The 16594-nt window shown below is 62.1% G+C and overlaps 3 protein-coding genes across 4 annotated transcripts; 1 reads left to right on the top strand and 2 right to left on the bottom strand.

Moving 5' to 3' along the window:
* Nucleotides 1-2139: 2139 nt before the first annotated feature.
* GFER (growth factor, augmenter of liver regeneration) lies at nucleotides 2140-4702 on the bottom strand. The gene is made up of 3 exons (XM_035022416.1): nucleotides 4319-4702; nucleotides 3785-3981; nucleotides 2140-2906 (listed from the first exon to the last, which is right to left on the bottom strand). Exons 1-3 carry the CDS (start codon nucleotides 4577-4579, stop codon nucleotides 2744-2746), a joined length of 621 nt encoding a protein of 206 aa, XP_034878307.1. The 5' UTR covers nucleotides 4580-4702; the 3' UTR covers nucleotides 2140-2743.
* A 75-nt stretch (nucleotides 4703-4777) lies between these two features.
* NOXO1 (NADPH oxidase organizer 1) lies at nucleotides 4778-9391 on the top strand. The gene is made up of 9 exons (XM_035022462.1): nucleotides 4778-5153; nucleotides 7017-7407; nucleotides 7501-7581; nucleotides 7765-7840; nucleotides 7953-8130; nucleotides 8267-8448; nucleotides 8542-8646; nucleotides 8872-8989; nucleotides 9079-9391. Exons 2-9 carry the CDS (start codon nucleotides 7342-7344, stop codon nucleotides 9389-9391), a joined length of 1119 nt encoding a protein of 372 aa, XP_034878353.1. The 5' UTR covers nucleotides 4778-5153; nucleotides 7017-7341.
* A 100-nt stretch (nucleotides 9392-9491) lies between these two features.
* Nucleotides 9492-16298, bottom strand: TBL3 (transducin beta like 3). Of its 2 annotated transcripts, XM_035021957.1 has the most exons (22): nucleotides 16193-16298; nucleotides 14700-14751; nucleotides 14522-14617; nucleotides 14388-14435; nucleotides 14133-14274; nucleotides 13954-14038; nucleotides 13700-13870; nucleotides 13535-13610; nucleotides 13363-13456; nucleotides 13097-13278; nucleotides 12861-13002; nucleotides 12705-12763; nucleotides 12516-12619; nucleotides 11487-11634; nucleotides 11175-11405; nucleotides 11019-11089; nucleotides 10783-10939; nucleotides 10648-10706; nucleotides 10282-10385; nucleotides 10111-10182; nucleotides 9873-10031; nucleotides 9636-9791 (listed from the first exon to the last, which is right to left on the bottom strand). In XM_035021957.1, exons 1-22 carry the CDS (start codon nucleotides 16231-16233, stop codon nucleotides 9670-9672), a joined length of 2415 nt encoding a protein of 804 aa, XP_034877848.1. In that variant the 5' UTR covers nucleotides 16234-16298; the 3' UTR covers nucleotides 9636-9669. The 2 variants fall into 2 exon arrangements, with proteins under 2 accessions (XP_034877847.1, XP_034877848.1); XM_035021956.1 differs by having other exon boundaries at nucleotides 9492-9791; nucleotides 13097-13456.
* Between the last annotated feature and the right edge of the window lie 296 nt (nucleotides 16299-16594).

The following is a 16594-nucleotide window of genomic DNA, read 5'->3' as shown; positions in this document are numbered from 1 at the left end:
GAGCTGGGCCCTTTCGTGAGTAAAGGGGTAACAGAGGTCCAGGGGCTCCACGTCTTCCCAATGGCTGCAGCTCCCCGTTTCAGCCCTCAGGAAAGGGGAGCCCGACTCCCTGAACCTGGTTCCCCCTTAGACCAGTTATTGGGTCCTTTCCTATGAACCCCCCAATTGCACCCTAGCTTCTCCTTCAGAGGGTTCTAGCCTCCCTGACAGGGAGGGAGAAGGCCTCTGCCCCCCCGGGGCACTTGTCCAGGAGGGCAGAGCCCACAGACCAGCATGGGTGGGAGTTGAGACATCTCTGCTCCTTTCTTGTGGGCAGATGTTGTCATTCCAAGGGTGCTCACTGAGCCCTTCACACTCCTGGGTCTCCCCAGCTGACATGTGGCTGGCATGTTTAGTCGGGGGCTGAGGGGTGGGAAGAAGCATGAGAGATGGGGAATTTGGCTAAGCTGGGGGTCCTTGCTGGGTCTCTTCCACAGATCCCCCAGCCCAAGTTCAACAGGGTCCCTCCCTCGTGTTCCTGGCCAGCCTGGCAGGGTCCCGGACCACTGCTATGTTTCTGCCTAGGGCATTGAAAGAAACATTTGCATCTGTTGAGTATTTACAGTGCCAGGCGCTTCACAAGGCCCTGTGGGGGGTAGGGACTGTCTTCATACCACACACAGACAGCCGGTTGACTTCTTCCACCACATCAGGAAGTCAAGAGCTGGGACTCAAAGGGTCCCTGCTGTGCTATCCGTGTGGATGGAAGAGGACGCCTGGTCCACCCCCTGTGGAACCCGCCCCAAGGCAGGTGTGGCCAGATGTGCCACCCACGAGTCTTCCTACAAGTCCCTGACACTGGGTATCCAGTCTGTCCTGAGCAGTAGCCACTTCCCCTTTGGTTGCCCCCTTTAGTGCCAGGGCGATCCAGACATAACCACCCTCCTGGAAATGCTTGTGGATGTCACCCTCTCCTCACGTCCCTCTTTCACCAGTCCTTCTCATCGCCCTTTCGGGGTTCTCTCTTCTTGTCCACCCTGTGAGCTCCTGTAACCTCTCAACCTTGGGAGCCCTAGGGTATGATCCTGGGGCTTTTCTCCTCCCTCTCTGCCCAGTCCCTTGGTCTGCGAGCTGACAGCTTGAGCCAGAACCTCACCTCAAACTACAGTCCCACTTGTCTTAGCCTGGATTAGGGGGTGAAATCTCCAGGAAGCCAGAGTCAGGGGAAGAGGGAAGGGAGGCAGGACAGGAGAGCATATCCAGGCGCTCTGTTCCTGAGCCAGGCACCGCTTCCTTGGAGAAGTTGACTGGTTCTCCAACTAGCGGCTGACTTCGGAGAGGCCAGAAGAAAACCACGTGTTGGGAACAATTCCTCAATGGGAGGAACGAGGAGCAATTTCTCTGTTAGCTGCTCCCTGTCTCCCATTTCTTTGCATCGCTGTCCTCTCTGGGGAAGGCCCTGCCGAAGCCAAAGCCCCTGTGGCGCCCGCTGGGTGAAGGTGCCGAGGAAGCCGAGCCAAAGGGAGAGGCTAAGATGCTACTGGGAGAGAGACGACCAGTGCATGACGACCACAGGGAGGGCATACTGTTGCTGGTCCGTTCCACCTGGGAGCCAAGCCTGGAAGCAGGTGTGGCTGAGCAGATCTGGCAAGGCCCAAAAGCTACATGCAGGTCACCCCTATGCCTGCCCCACCTACAGCGTTCTCCAGAGCACAGATCCCGAGAGCATCTTCATCCTCCCAGGGCTAGGGCCCCAACCCCCCAGTCAACCCTGGCTCCTTTCTCTCCGCCTGTCGATCTGCTCTGACCCACCCAGGTGCCACAGGGGTACCTGCCGTCCCTGCTCCCACCCATACCTGCCTCATCCTAGCTCAACAGCCAGAGAAACCTTTCGGAAGTCATCGTGCCATTCCTCAGCTCCAAATCCTCCAAGACCTTCCTGTCCCGGGAGGAGAGTATTGAAACAATGTCCTTGCTGGGACATGAAGACTTGGTGCCATCCAACCTCCCACTGATCTCTGACCCTCCCTCAGCTCCAGCACTCGGCTTCCCAGGCTGCCCCTCCTGCGGAGCAGAACCTGGATGGAAGGAAGCAGCAAGGGCAGGTCCTGCCCATCGCTGCAAGTCCCAGCACAAAACACACCAAAGCCAGACCCTCAGTCACTTCTCTACCATTTTATTTTGGTCTCCAGCTCTGAGAAGGCTGGCCCCACAAAGCCTCTTGACAGGCCTGGTACAGATACGTGCAACTGGAGGCGGGCAGCAGCGCTGGCAGGCCCTCAGAGAAAGCCTGCCTGTGCTTTCCTCGTAGGCTCTGAGCCGGGAGGAGAGCTCAGCCCCCAGGCCTCTTTTGCAAATGGCCAACAGCACACGGCCTATGTCCCTTGCTACAGGGTAGAGAGACAGTGGCCTAGCCCTCCCTCAAGGAGCAGGACAGGTGGCCCAGGAGGACCTGTCACCTTCTTGCGCAGGGAAGTGGGCACCAGGGTGCAGGGTGAGCAGCAACCTGCCCAGCCCGGGCTGCTCCTGTCTCCTTCACCGGCAGCCCACGGGGAGGAGCACAGGCCGCTGGGGTGTCTGCAGCAGGCACCTCTGCTTTTCCTCCAAACCTAAGAGGGAAAGGGCCCCCGAGCAGTGTCTGGGGACATCCAACTGACACACGACAGGCTCTGGCTCTGACGCACTTTAATGAGTGCCCCGTCCCCCTCTGGCCAGGCTGCCCGGAGGCCCCGGGCTGCTGTCCCACAGCTCTGCCGGCCACCATCTAGTCACAGGAGCCATCCTTCCAGCCATCCCGCCAGCGCTCGTCCACTTGCGAGCAGTCGAAGTCCGGCTTGCCCAGCTTGCGGTTCACTTCATTGTGCAGGCGGCACAGCCACTGGCTGAAGCATGCCCGAGTGCGTGTGTCTGGCTGGTTCCTGCGTATCCTGTGGGGGAAGCAGGTGGAAGGTGGGGACAGGCCGCGGCTCCTTGCCGGCTCCATGCAGGCGGGAGAGCTGGGGCGGCTGTCGGCTACAGCCAGGAGGGCCTTTGTGCTCTGAGAGACAGGCATTCCCAGAACAGGGCTGACCCTGCACTGTCCAACAGTGGCACACTCCTAGGCCTGCTCAACCCCTCACCTGGGGAGCTCGGCAAACCCGGAGAACTCAAAGCAAGACAATAAGGCACCAATCATGCAACTTTACAACCTCATAACAATCAGGAAGCCTCACCCCAGCATCCCTGGCCCCAGGCAGTGTGTGAAGGGGTGGGGCAGCACAAAGGCATAACTGAAAACCAGACCTGTTTCTAGCACCTGGGGCCCCGGGCCTCGGCCTAGCAAGAGAGCTGTTCTAACTGCCCAGGCTTCAAATGGCAAGGGCTGCCCTGGCCCCCACATTCAGCGCAGAAACACTTATAGGTACCAAACAACAGCTCTTGGGCTCCCCAGGGAGGAAAAGGTGGCTCCCAGAAGCAAAAGCAGTGGGTTCTCAAGGCCTTAAAATCAGCAGTCCTGCTCCAGAAATCAGGCAAAGTGGACTCATTAACCTGCCCGAGCCTCCAGGAGTACCAAGCAAGGGACTCTGTAAGTGAAGCTGGGCGGAGAGCCTCTGGTTGCAGGAGCAGCAGCCCCAGGCAGCTTGGCCCTTGAGGGGAAAGGAGACCGCTTAATTGATCCAGTGCCCACTGTTGGTGGTCCCTGCTCTGGGCGACCCTCTGCACCTGCTTCTCCAGGCTCCCCTTTATGACATCAGCCAGGGGGGCCCCAGACCCTGGCTCCAGGAGGGATGACTCTGCTGCCCACAGACAATGCAAACACACTTACCTCTTCCTTATATCTTCGGCACACTCCTCACACGGATAAAACTTGGAAAATAAATGTATGAACTGGGCCATGTCTTGCTGCTGTTCAGGGGTGGGCAGATCGGGGTAGTAGGCGGCCAGGGTGTGGAGGACAGCCCAGCTGTGGCGGCCCAGTTCCTCGCGGTCCTGAGGACAATCTTCCCTAAACTTGCTGTCCCGCTGCGGAAGGAGGCCGACCAAGGGTCAGTTCGCCTCCCCGGACCGGAAGCCCGCAGAGCTCCCGTTTTCCCCCGCCCCAGTCAGAGGCCCACTGACTCAAGATGGAAGCCCGGCGGCCGCCGATCCCACACACGAGTGGCTGAAACCCTAAAGGCCGGGCCTCCCTTGGGAGCAAGGTGTAGGGACAGCCCACCCTGGTTGGGGAGGGGGCACAAGTCTGTGAGGCATAGAGCCCGTGAGACCGCTCGGCTTGGGCCTCTGGAGGGTCGGCGCAGACGCCTGAGAACAAGGTGTGGGGGCCGGGACCAGGGGAGGTGGCGGCCCCGGGCATCTGCACCTTCTGCTGCGTCCGCATCCACGTCTTGAAGTCCACGCAGGCCCGGCAGGGCCGCCTCCGGGAGGTGTCCTCGGAGACCTGAGGATCTGGGGTCGGCGTCGGGGCTGGCGTCGTGGCCGAGGCGGCGGCATCTCTCCGCCCCGCGCCCCGGCCGCGCGCGTCCGTCACTAGATCGTCCATCACCTCTGAGCGCGCGCCGCCGGGCAGGAAGGAGAAGAAGCTCCTGCCGCAGAAGCGGCCCCGCTCGCCGGGCGCCGCCATGTTGCCCGCGCAATGCCTGCCGGGCCAGCTCGGCCTCCAGATGGGCCTCCAAGTCGGTCTCCAGGCCAGCGCGCGCGCCGCTGCTAGGGCGCGGCCACAGGAGCCGGTCGCGCGCGCCGCGGGCGCGGAGGCCGTGCTCGAGCTGGGGCCGGGGCTGGGGGCGGGGGCGGGGGCGGGCGGAGGGGTGGGGCTCTGGCCCGCGGCGCACGCCCCAGAGGCCGCAGAGTCCGTGGCCGGGGTCTGGGCCGGCGCGGGCGCGGGGCTGGAAGCCCGGGTCCTGGCCGCCCGGGTCCTGGCCGCGCCCCTGAGCCTCGATCTGCGTCCCGAGCCTGACTTGCGTCGCACGTGGCTGCGCTCCCGCTTCCTCCAGTAGAAGAGCAGCGTGTTGTGGAAACCACGCCGCGGCCGCGCCGTGGACTCAGGCTGCGGCGGAGGCGAAGTCCGTGTTCCGGCCCGTGACGCCCCCATCGCTCCGCTCTGACCGCCCCGCGTGCCCGCGGCCAGGCTCTGTGCCCTCAGCTGGGGCGCGCCCAGCGGCCGGCCGCATGGCGCCCTGGCAACGCGGGGTGGCGCGGTGAGCGCACAGAGTGGGGCGCGCGCTAGGGTCTGGGTCCCGCGGGTCCGCCCGGGCGACCGGCACCATGGCAACGGGCGCCGGCGGGTCTCTGGGCTCCTGAGGGCAAGGAGTAGCCTGGATCCCTATAGCCTGCCTGAAGGGGTTATAGCCACGTCGGGAGTGGCCGCAGCTTCTATACGTACATTTCATTCATCCTGCAAATATTTGTGTAGTGTCTAATCTGTTCCAAGTACTGGTCCAGGCGCTGGGCAGGGCGGGGCACAAGATCCGTCCCTGACCTCCTCTCTGGGCTCATTGTCCATTGGTCAAGACGGAAAAAGCAAAAACAAAACAAAAAAGGAGTCACACTAACAAATATTCCCTGACAAACGGGTGGGAACCATGAACAGGGGTGTGGTAAATCCGGGAGGCTTCCTTGAGGAGGTGACACTTAGGCAGAGGCCTGAAGGATGAGGAATCAGCTGAGGAGGGCAGTCAAGGCCATGGCTGGAGGTGGGCATGGGCAGAAAGGCCAGTGGAACAGGACTTGGGGAAGGTGGTGAGAGGAGAGGTCCAAAGGTGGGCAGGAGCACATGGAGCTGCCATGGGAGCTGGGAATTTAAGGACCATAGGAAGGTGCTGGACAATTTGGGGCAGGTCCACCCCAACCTGATCCCCTTTGTGTTTTGCAAAGATTTCTCTGGAGGGTGGATTTCATAGGAACTAGTGAGGAGTATGGGGGAAGGCCGGGGGGGGGGGGGGGTTGTCCAAGGGATAGATGAACCTGTGGTCTATGGAGAGAGAGAGAATGAAAAGGAACCAGGGTTGCTGGGGGTGTGAAGCAGGGGCTGTCAGTTGGGGCAGGGAGGGGGCCTCAGCACCCTTTAGGAGGTCCCTGGCTGTGAATAAACAGGCCCTCTCCCAGCTTTTCTCCTGGTCTTCCGGGGGAGAAGTGTCTGCCCCACCCTGGACCCTGCCAGGCCAGGCCAGGCCACTGAGGTCGGGGAGAGCGTGACAGCTGAGCTGAAGGCATACTGCAATTCAGGCCTATATCAGCAGGTGTTTGTTGCTTGGGCCAAGACCAGGGAAGGTTTGAGAGCCGCTGGTTGGACAGGTGCACAAAGGCCCTTTGTCAGGGCTAGGGTGATTTCCGGGAGGGATGTCCTAGAGGCTAACCCCTCCCTGGACAGCTTAGGGTAGGAGTCCCAACCTAGAGCTGGTGGCCCCAGCAGCACGAAGAGCTAAAATATACCAGGGTTGGATGGAGCTCTAGAAGTCTTTCCTGTAAGGAAGCAGCCCAGACATGTGGGGCACCTGAGCATACGCTCTCTGGGGATTCTAGGGTCCAACCCCTCTTCACCCCAGTTAGTGGGGGAATTGTGACTTCTGATCTCAGGCTGTGTTTGCAGTAAATTGTGATAAATCATAAATTTAGAGGCAGCTCTCAAAACAGTCCTAGTCACCAACCCCCCTCCCCAAGTGCCAGTGACTGCAGAGAGGGACCCTCTTTGTCCTGCCCCAAGTCCCCCCACCACAGGGGAACCTCTGGGGTGAGCCTGTGAGGTCAACCCCCACATCCAGAAAAACTGACATTAATTATCTATTTAATACAAATTTCCTCCTCTGTGATTTGGAAACATTAAGAGACCTTTCCTCCAATGTGAGCCAAACAAAGTACATAAAGCTTTTAGCACTGGGTCCTTGGTTCCTGATGACAACAGCAGTCAGCTTCCAAGGTGAGTTCAAAGACAGAGCCATGGGGGCATGCCCTGGAGGAGGCTCCGCTAGTCCCAGCACCACACCGGGTGTGGGAGAGCTAGGAGAGCAGGGCCAAGCCTGGCGGCACTTTGAGGACTCTTCCTTTTCCTCCTCCTCCCACAGGCCAGACTCATGCCTGAGGGACTCAGGCCGCAGTCCCCACCCTCCACCGCCTCTCTGCCCCTCCCCTCCAAGCCCTGTCCTGTCCCTCTACCCGGATCTACTCTGGGCACAGTGAGGAAGCTGGGAAAGACCCAGGGGCAAGGCAGCGATACAAGGACCTGCCAGGTCTGGGGCATAGCCGGGGAATTCCAATCAGTCTTCCGGGTGCCCGGAGCCCCCTGCCTTCTCCCCCCAACCCCCACCGTGTGAGCCAGGACGCAGTGGGACCCTTGGCCACAGTTTGCCAGCTCCAGAAGCCCAGAACCGGAACCCGTGAGGCACAGCGATGGACGGCCCCCGGTACCCGGTGTCAGTGTGCGCAGCGGCCCTAGTGCAGACAGCGCGGCTTCAGGTATGACGGGCGGGGAGTCCCTGCCAGCCCCAAGGAAGAAGGAAGGAATTCCTGGCCCAGCACCTCCAAGGCGCCCCAACCTTTCTCCAACAGACATTTGCCTTCTCTGTGCACTGGTCAGATGACAGCGACACTTTTGTGCGCAGGAGCTGGGATGAATTCAAGACGCTCCAGGTGAGTGAGCCTGGGGCGAACCCGACTGCCCCCGGTGCCGGAGGGACCAATGGCCCGCGCCTGGGCACTTGCCCTTGAGCCCGTGAGGGCGTCTAGCCCCTACGACCCCCATCCCGGCAAGGAACCCTCACCCTCCCAATGGAACCGGTGGACTCTGAGACTGATTCGCTGGTTCTCCCTTAGAAGACCCTCAAGGAAACCTTCCCAGTAGAGGCGGGCCTGCTGCGGAGATCTGACCGCGTTCTCCCCAAGCTTCCCGGTGAGGCCGTTAGGGAGGCCCGCAAGGATCCCGGGAGGGGCAGGGGCACCAGCGGCCTGGTGGAGGGAACCCTGGGGCGGGGTCCCACAGTCCGTTCCCGTCGTGTCCGCAGACGCATCGCTGTTGATACGCGGGGGGCGCACGGGCCGCGGCCTGGCGCGCCTGCGGCTGCTGGAGACCTATTCGCGAGCGCTGCTGGCTGCGGCGGCGCGCGTGTCTCGGAGCCCAGCGCTCACCGGCTTCTTTGCACCGCAACCCCTGGACCTGGAGCCCGCGCTGCCACCCGGCAGGTGCCTGACTCGTCCCCAACTCCCTGCCCGCAAAAGCCCTTGGAGGCTGGGGGAGGAGCGAAGGCTGAGCGGACTGGGGAGGGGTGGCAGGCCCTCACCACACTTCCCACCCGCCCCTCGCCTGTACCCTTCCCAGTCTGGTGATCCTGCCCGCTCCTGAAGAGCCCCTACCCCGCCCGGCGGACAGCCTTGCCATCCGTGGCCTGGAGGCTCAGAGCCTGCGCTGCCTGCAGCCCTTCAGCACCCAGGACACGCAGGGCCGACCTTTCCATGCACGGGCCCAGGAGATCCTAGACGTGCTGCTGCGACATCCCTCAGGTGGGGCTGGACAGGACTGAGAGCTCGCCCATTTGCCCCCAGGACCCAAGAAGGCTTGGGGGGTCTGAACCTCCGGCCACCTCTTGCGCACAGGCTGGTGGCTGGTGGCAAACGAAGACCAGCAGACAGCGTGGTTTCCTGCTCCCTACCTGGAGGAAGCGGCCCCGGGCCAAGAACGACGACCCCTAGGGAGTAGTGGTAATTACCCATCCCACCCCCGCCAAGCCAGCCACCACCACTGGGCAGTGTGCGGCAAAGCTGACTACTGGAAACAGCTGAGCGAGCGCTGGACATGGGGACAGAATGTCCTTGGTCCCATCATCTGGGGGATGCCTGAAGGTGGTGACTCCATGGGCGGAGGAGATAGAGGTGGGAGTCCTGGTCCCTGAGGCCTCGCAGTGACCCCCAAATACCCACTCCCAGGGTCTCAATTCTGCGCTTTTCAAGCCTATGAAAGCAGCCACGCAGATGAACTGTCAGTGCCTGCGGGGGCGCGCGTGCGCGTGCTGGAAACTTCGGATCGTGGCTGGTGGCTCTGCAGGTGCGTGGGGGTGGAGCTTGGGCGGGGCCCAGGATGGGGGGAGGATCCAGCGACCGCCAAACCCCACCCTCCTCCCCGCCCCCTCGCAGGTTCGGAGGGCGCTGCGGTCTCCTCCCCGCTGTGCTGCTGCGACCCGATGGGCTGGGCGCGCTCCTGAGTGGCGCAGGGCTCCACCGCGAGGAGGACCGTGAGGAGGACAGGGTGGGAGAGGCCCAAGGCTCCCCAGAGAACCCCCAGGCCACAACCCCTCCCCCTACCGTGCCCACCCGCCCTCTGTTGAGCGCCATCCAGAGCCGCTGCAGCACCATAACCCGCAGGGCACTGGCACGCAAGGACCCCCGCGAGGGCGTGTGGAGCTGCACAGAGGGCAGGCCCAAAGCCCCAGACCCCAGGGATGACTGACACCAGCCATGCCGCCACCACCACCACCACCACGGCTGGGGGAGGAGTATTTGAGGGTGGGACCCCGTGGCTGGCAGGGCCAGGAAACCATACTCTCCCATTTCCAGAGTAAAGCTCTTCTGACTGAGGCACAACCCAGTGTCTGTGCTGAGAAGCAGGGCCTTCTGGGTCTTGGCCAGGCCGGGGCACCCGTGGGGCAGGTTAGGGCTGGGGACCTGGAGTGAGAGACAGTCCACACATGGGGAGTCTGGATAGAAAAGGACAGCCTTCGGCATGTTTCAGAGAGCTGAGGGAGCCACAGAGGGGGCCGCAGGGAGGGCGGGCAGCTTCATGTTGTGCCACAAGAAGTCCAGGAAGGTGGCTGCCTGCAGTGTCCGGCTGAGCCGCTGAAAATGTCGCTCTGGGGGAGGACACAGGGATGTCAGGGGCTTCGTGGGGGCTGGCCAGCAGCTCCCGCCCCGCCCAGGGCCGGCCCATATACCAGTGTAGGGCAGTAGGGCCTCGAGGGAAGTCTGCACGCCAGGGTAGGCCAGGAGCTCTTCCGGGGCCTCGTGCCGCAGGAGCACCCCCAGCACAGCCTGTGCGTCGTGACAGTGCCTCGAGTTGGTGTTCCATGTGACGCAGAAGCGCAGCAAGGCCTCTGGGGGGACAAGGACAGTCAGACCTGCCCACTGGCTGCCCTGCCTGGCCATTGCCCCGCCTGCCCACCTGCCCCTGACCTTTCTGATCTCGCCGCAGCCGCAGCACCGTTGCTCCCAGCTTCTCGCAGGCCTCAGGGTCCCTCCGGATGGCTGGGGGGGGTAGGGGGGTGGGGAGACTGAGCCCCAGGGAAGGGCACAAGATGGACCCAAGACCCCCGCCCCCCCTCCACGCCCCAAGGCAGCACTGACCTTGGATGACAGTCAGCACAGTGTGGGGCCGGTCCAGGGAGATGGCCAAGCCCAGTGCCCGCAGGTACCGTTTCTCATGGAGCAGGTTGTCCAGTTCTTGCTGCCTGGTGGGGGAAGGAGGGAGGACAGGGTCACTGGGGGACCTGGCTGGGACTGAAGGCAGAGCCATCAGGGGGCTGGCCCAGGAGTCCACAGCCTGGCCCTAAGCATCCACTGGTGGTGAGCTGTGTTGCACTCCTAGCCTCAGTTTCCCACGCCATAAAGCAGAGGTGACAGCTGTATGTCCCCACTCCAAAGGTGTGACGTATGGGATGGTAGACATATGCGTGGCACTCAAGGGGACTGGGCAGGGACCCCCAGACTTACTTGACCACCTCCTCCTCCCGCTTGGCCTGCTCTTCTGCCTGCTCCACCTCGGTCACATCCTAGGGTCAGAGCGAGGTCAGATGGGCACCCTGATGCAGCCCTGCACAGTCCCCATGACCCCCCAAACCTCCATACCTTCCAGAGGATGACGCAGGAGTCACCAGCACCGGTGAGGGCGCGATCGTCCAGCCGGCTACAGTGCAGTCCCCAGACCTTGTCCTCGTGGGCGTCCAGAGTCTTTACACACTCGTTGTTTTTGATGGTCCAGAGCTTCACGAGACCATCAGAGCCACTGGGTTTGGGATCGGGAGGAGTTCAGTGCTAGGGCCCATCCTGCAGCTCATCCCAACCCCTATCCCCAGCCCACTCACCTGGACAGCAGCTGGGTACCACGGCTCACAAAGGCCACCTTCAGCACGGAAGCATCATGCCCCTCGAACGTCTGCAGGATGGGGAGGGGAGAACGTGAGACCACCCCAGGGCGGCGGGCAGGGCCTGGGGATGAGGGGCCTGAGGCGGGCGCTCACCTTGAGGCAGCTAAAGTCCTGCAGCGCCCAGAGCTTGACCGTACCGTCAGCCGAGGCTGTGGCCAGCACCTGGTCCGTGGGTGAGAACTGGACGCACCAGAGGCCGCGCCGGTGGCCCGAGAAGACACCCAGCAGCTGGCACTGCGGCAAAGCCCAGAGCTTGGCTGTGCGGTCCTGTGAGCCTGTGGCCAGCAGCTTGTCGTTGGGGGCGACGGCCACACTGTTGATGTCCTGGTGATGGGAGCAGGGGGCAACTCAGAACCCCATCCCAGCAAGGGCCCTGGCCCTGCCCCTGCCACCGTGTCCCATCACCTTGTCATGGCAGCGCTGTGTGGCCTGAGCCTGGAGAAGGACAGGACTGCTGTCTGGGGCTGCACCCTTGGAGAGCAGGGCTTCAGGGACGGGCCACACCTTCACAGTGCAGTCCTGGCTGCCCGTCACCAGGAACGTCTCCTTCAGCCTGAGGCCAGATGTGGGGGAGGGGAGACCCCTGCTGAGCCCCGGCCAGCCCTGTCTGCCAGGGCATCACAGCCTGGGCTTGCAGGACCATGGTCCCGACCAAGGAGGGGCAGGGTACACTTGTCTACTTGAGCCCCCACCACCCGCCCTTGGTCCACCATACCTGGTGACTTGGTAACAAGACCTCAACCCCCCTAGCAGGGAATGTCTTCTTTTTTTTTAAGATTTATTTATTTATTTGACAGAGAGAGACACAGCGAGAGAAGGAACACAAGCAGAGGGCGTGGGAGAGGGAGAAGCAGGCTTCCCGACCATCAGGGAGCCTGATGCAGGGCTCGATCCCAGGACCCTGAGATCATGACCTGAGCCGAAGGCAGACGCTCAACGACTGAGCCACCCAGGTGCCCCAGGGAATGTCTTTTCTGCCTGAGTTTTGTTCAATGTTATTCTTTCTGCCCTGAAGCCTCTCCCCCCAGCCTTTTTTTTTTTTTATTTGAGATACAGGAAGAAAAAGCACGAGCAGAGCAGCAGGGAGGGGCAGAGGGAGAGGGAGAAGCAGACTTCCCGCTGAGCAAGGAGCCTGACACAGGGCTTGATCCCAGGACCCTGGGATCACACCTGAGCCAAAGGCAGACATTTAACTGACTGAGCCACCCAGGCACCCCGAGCCTCTCCCCTTTAATTCCCCCAGCCCCAAGAACAGTTCTGAGGAGCCCCTGCCAAGAGAGCAGCTGGGTAGCCCTTGCATTCTGTTACACATCCCTAGCCTGGAGCCTCGAAGACCAAGGCCGAAACCTCCCCCTCCACATCTCCCTGAGCTGGAACCCCATTAGCAGGGTCTGGGCCTCTGTAACACCACGGACCCCAGCCCTGACCCCCTACCTAGAGCAGCAGATGGTTCCCACGCTGTGTGTGTGCCCAGAGCCCTGAGCCACACAGGCCACCTTGCCAGCCTTGTTCATCCTCCAGATACAGATGCTCTGATCCTGGGAATCAAACGGGTGAGGACAGAGGCGGGGCTGGGCTTCCTCCACTGGGACCCATACCTCCACACAGCTCCAGATGACTCACCTTGGCACAGCTGGCAAAGAGCCACCCCTTCCGGAACACGTCCAGGGCCAGGACAATGTCTGGGAGAAAGTAGAGAGAAAATGGCCATCAGTTACAGTAAAGGAGGGCATTCTAGTCCAGGATAGAGTGCTGGGGGCATCAGCTCAGCTCCCTGACCTGTGTGGCTGTGGAGAATCTGGCAGGCCATTGTCTGCAGCTCAAACACTTTCAGGCTGGGGCTGTTGGAGGCCACGACAATGTGGGAGTCCTCGGGCCCAAGAAACCGGACGTCCAACACCTCCTCGCTGTAGCCGGCAAACTGTGGGGGCGGGGGCCAGAGGGACACAAGCCAGAGCCTGCATGAGTGGAGGGCTGGCAGCCCCACCTCCGGGCTGAGCAGGGGCAGCGCTCACCTGTTTCTGCAGCCGCAGGGAGTGGGCCTCGTAGAGCAGCAGGTTATGGTCGGCAGTGACAGCGAGGAGCAGGCCGGCACGGTGGGCCAGAGCGCAGTGGGTCAGCTCCTGCCCGGGGCCTGGCAGCCGCCGTTGTATACACACGCACTGCCCAGAGGCTGCCTCCCACACGCGCAGCAGGCCTGTGAGGGGACGCGGGCTGCTGGCACTCCAGTGCACGGACCTCCCCCAGCCTCTGCTGCCCACCCTGGCCTGGACACACATACCTTGGTCTCCGGCTGTCAGGAAGTGCAGGCCCTTGGACTTCACACCCAGCCCAGGTGCTGGCTCCTCTGGCAGCAGCACGGCCGCCTCCACACTCTGAGGGTAAGCGGGTCAGAGGCAGCAGCCCACCCTCCCCCTGCCCCCTCGATTGGCCCGGCCCCCTGGCATTCCCACCTCAAACACTGGCACCGTCCTCGTAGCCTGGTGGCTCCGCACGTCCCAGATGACACAGATCTTGTCACGGCCTGAGCTGGGGGGCGGGGGGGACAGCCACCTCAGTCCTCAGCTTCAGCTGCAGCCCTCCCCTTCCTGCCATGGCCTGGGTGGCTGGCCGCTGACCTAAGCATGGTGTGGCCATCAGTGCTAAAGGTCAGTGAGGTGACGGCACTGTAGTGGGCAGTCATCACGGCCAGGCACGACTGGTCCTGAAGCGACCACGCGCGGATGGTGGCGTCTGCAGCTGAGGAGAAGAGCAGCAGGCGTGCGGGGTCCGGGTGGAAGGCCACCAAGCTGCGGGTGGTGGGGGGGGTGGCAGGTGAGTTGTGCGCCCCTGGGCATAAGGCCCTGTCCACCCTCTGCTGCCCTCCACTCACTGTACAACCCCTGGCGAGCCCCGAAAGTGGTGTGTCCCATAGTGCCGCACAATGTCCCAGACACGAACTGCCCCGTCACAGCCGCCTGTGGGAACGTGTTCAAGGTGAAGGGGCTGGTGTGCCTGAAGACCTCTGACTGTGTGCCCTCCGGGGGCCCATCCACCCAGCCAGGGCCCTACCTGTGGCTAGCAGTGTGGAAGTGGGGTCAAATGCCATGGTGGCCACAGGGGCTGTGTGTATCGCCTTCCACAGGCGGGTGATATTGCCCTCTCGCCAGGCCCAGTGAGCCAGAAGCAGTGCCCTGCTGGCTGTTACCAGCACCTAGAGAACGATGCAGTTCAGCTGGGAGGGGAGAGGCACGGCCACATGTCCTCAATGGCTCAAAGTTTGGCTGAGAGGTACCGAAGCCCGCCTCCTATCCCTGCCCCGTATACCTCGTTGTCAGGGCTGAGATCAAAGGCAGTGATGTCCTCCTGGTCCTCCTAGAGGTGAGAGTTAGCACACAGAGCACCATGAGAACGGACTGCCCTCCACACTAGCCCCTTGCCCTGGCTCTCCCCACCCTCACCTGCTCCAGGCTCCGCAGCACGGCCCCTGAGGCCACATCCAAGATGTTGACTTTGGTACCACAAATGCAGAAGAGATGCTGCCCAGTCTGGTCCAGCTGGTGACAGAAGGGTCTCAGCCAAGATAACTCTGTGCAGCCCCTGCCTGCCCCACCACTCTGCCCCTCCCTGGGCTGGTACCTGCACCTTCCCGCCCTTGTAGAAAGGCTCGATCTTGCGCTCCACAGCATAGCTAGAGAGAGAACAGGGGGAGAGAGTGAGTCACCCACCCCTTGGTCCCCAGTGCCCAGCTCTGTGCTGGGTGCTCTCCCAGAGCTCAATCCAAAAGGCCCCTGCCTTGAGGAGTTCCCAGGCAGAGGCGGGGATGCAGGAGATTGGAGATGGCTCTTCTCACTGTCCTCTCTCTGCAGCACTGTGAAGTGGGTGTCACAGAGGATGCGAGACCCAGAACTGGGCAGTGATGCACACCAGGTTCTGAGGCAGTACCAGCAGTGTGACACCCCTGTCTTCCCAGATTCCCCCAGAGTGGAGTAGGCCAGACCTCAGGGGCCCTCTGCTGGCGGCGGGAGGCCAGCCCAGGGTACCAGCCCAGAGCAACACCCCCTCAACAGCTTCCTTCTCAGCTGCAGCCTGCCCCCTCCTCAACCCTAGCTCTTTCCTCCCACTCCCCAAGTAGCCCTCATTTCTGCAGCCTCATGCTGTCCTCATCCCTCCCCTCTCGGCTGCCTCCGCAGTGGTCCAGGCCACCACACGCTCATCTGGACAGCCACTCCAGCCTCTTCACCAGGCCCCCTCTCTACCATCTCAAACCCTGCTGCCAGAAAGACCTTTCCAAACCTAAGTGTTTTACCCTGTCTTAAAACCCTCTCCTCTCCTTATGTGTTTCTAAGACCCTGACTTGGAGGAGCCTCTGCTATCCTTTTGTGTCACACAGGCTATTCCCCATATGTGGCTTGGGTCTCTCTTCCCGGATTTCACTGGTGCCTAACTCCACTAGGGGAGGCTTGGCTACCAACATGAAATGGAGCCCCCAACCGTGGCGCCCTGGTGACTATGCCACAGAGACGCTCTTGACCCCAGGCCTTCCCTTTGGTATTGCTCATCACTCCCACTGATGAAAATGAGCTGCTTAGTATGCTTATCCCATGAGACCGTGCTCACCGGCAGGGAGGAGTCCATCCCGTCCTGGGCCCTAAGCACTTAGATGTTCACCAGAGTCCTTGGGGAACTGAATCAGCCCAGGATTCAGGGTCTCCGGAGCCACAGCAGACCGCCCATCTCCTGACCTCTCTTCCTGCTCCATGTCGAAGACGGACAGGAGGTGAAAGCCCCCGGCTGCCTGCCCAGAAGTGGTTCTTCTCCCAGTACCTGAGGGTGGGGGCCTCCCGCTGTGGTTCAGGACCAGCCTCCACCTGCGCTCAGCCCGCTCCTTCCTCCTCTAGAATTTTTCACCCACAACCCCCAAACCAGCTCCTAATTTAATAACCGACGCTGGCTCTCTCACTTTGTAATAACGCAACCAACACGACTCCCGCGGGCCAGTTCGTACACCGCCCTCAGGCTCTGCCCAGACCCGAATGGGCGCCCGGTTCAGGGCGGGCACATTTGCCACTGGGGCTGCGAACCCCGCTCCCTCCCTGGGTGGCACCCACAGCCGTAGCGCCCCAGCTCACTTGGCCTTGAAGCGGCCCACTCCCGCCACGGGCTCCGCCATGTCGCCGCCGCGTGAGGGAAACAGAGGCGCCACTTCTCACTGCCGGCGCGCCGCAGATGGCGTCACCGCCCACGACTACTGTGACGCCATCAGTTGCGCGCTCGGCGCCATCTTTGCTGTGGGCAATGCCTGCTGTGGCAGGAAGCGGAAACTGGTGGAGGCGTTTCTGGCCTGGAGGAACCGGTGTAGAGCCGCCTGGAGGCGGCTGGGGCTTCTGGGGCGGAGGACTGCAGGACACGGGGTTTGCCCGCTGTTTGCCTTTTAGTGGAAATTTTAAAAAAGGAGTCGTAGGAAATGTTTACTAAAGTCATCCCGAGACCCTTGCCCCTCGGCCTTCTGGGATTTGGGTACAAGCGCAGTC

The sequence above is a fragment of the Mirounga leonina genome, unplaced genomic scaffold, assembly GCF_011800145.1.
Source record: "Mirounga leonina isolate KUSES-001 unplaced genomic scaffold, KU_Mleo_1.0 Mir_175, whole genome shotgun sequence".
In the NCBI taxonomy this organism is placed as follows: Eukaryota; Metazoa; Chordata; class Mammalia; order Carnivora; family Phocidae; genus Mirounga; species Mirounga leonina.
This window is presented reverse-complemented; position numbering and strand designations above follow the sequence as displayed.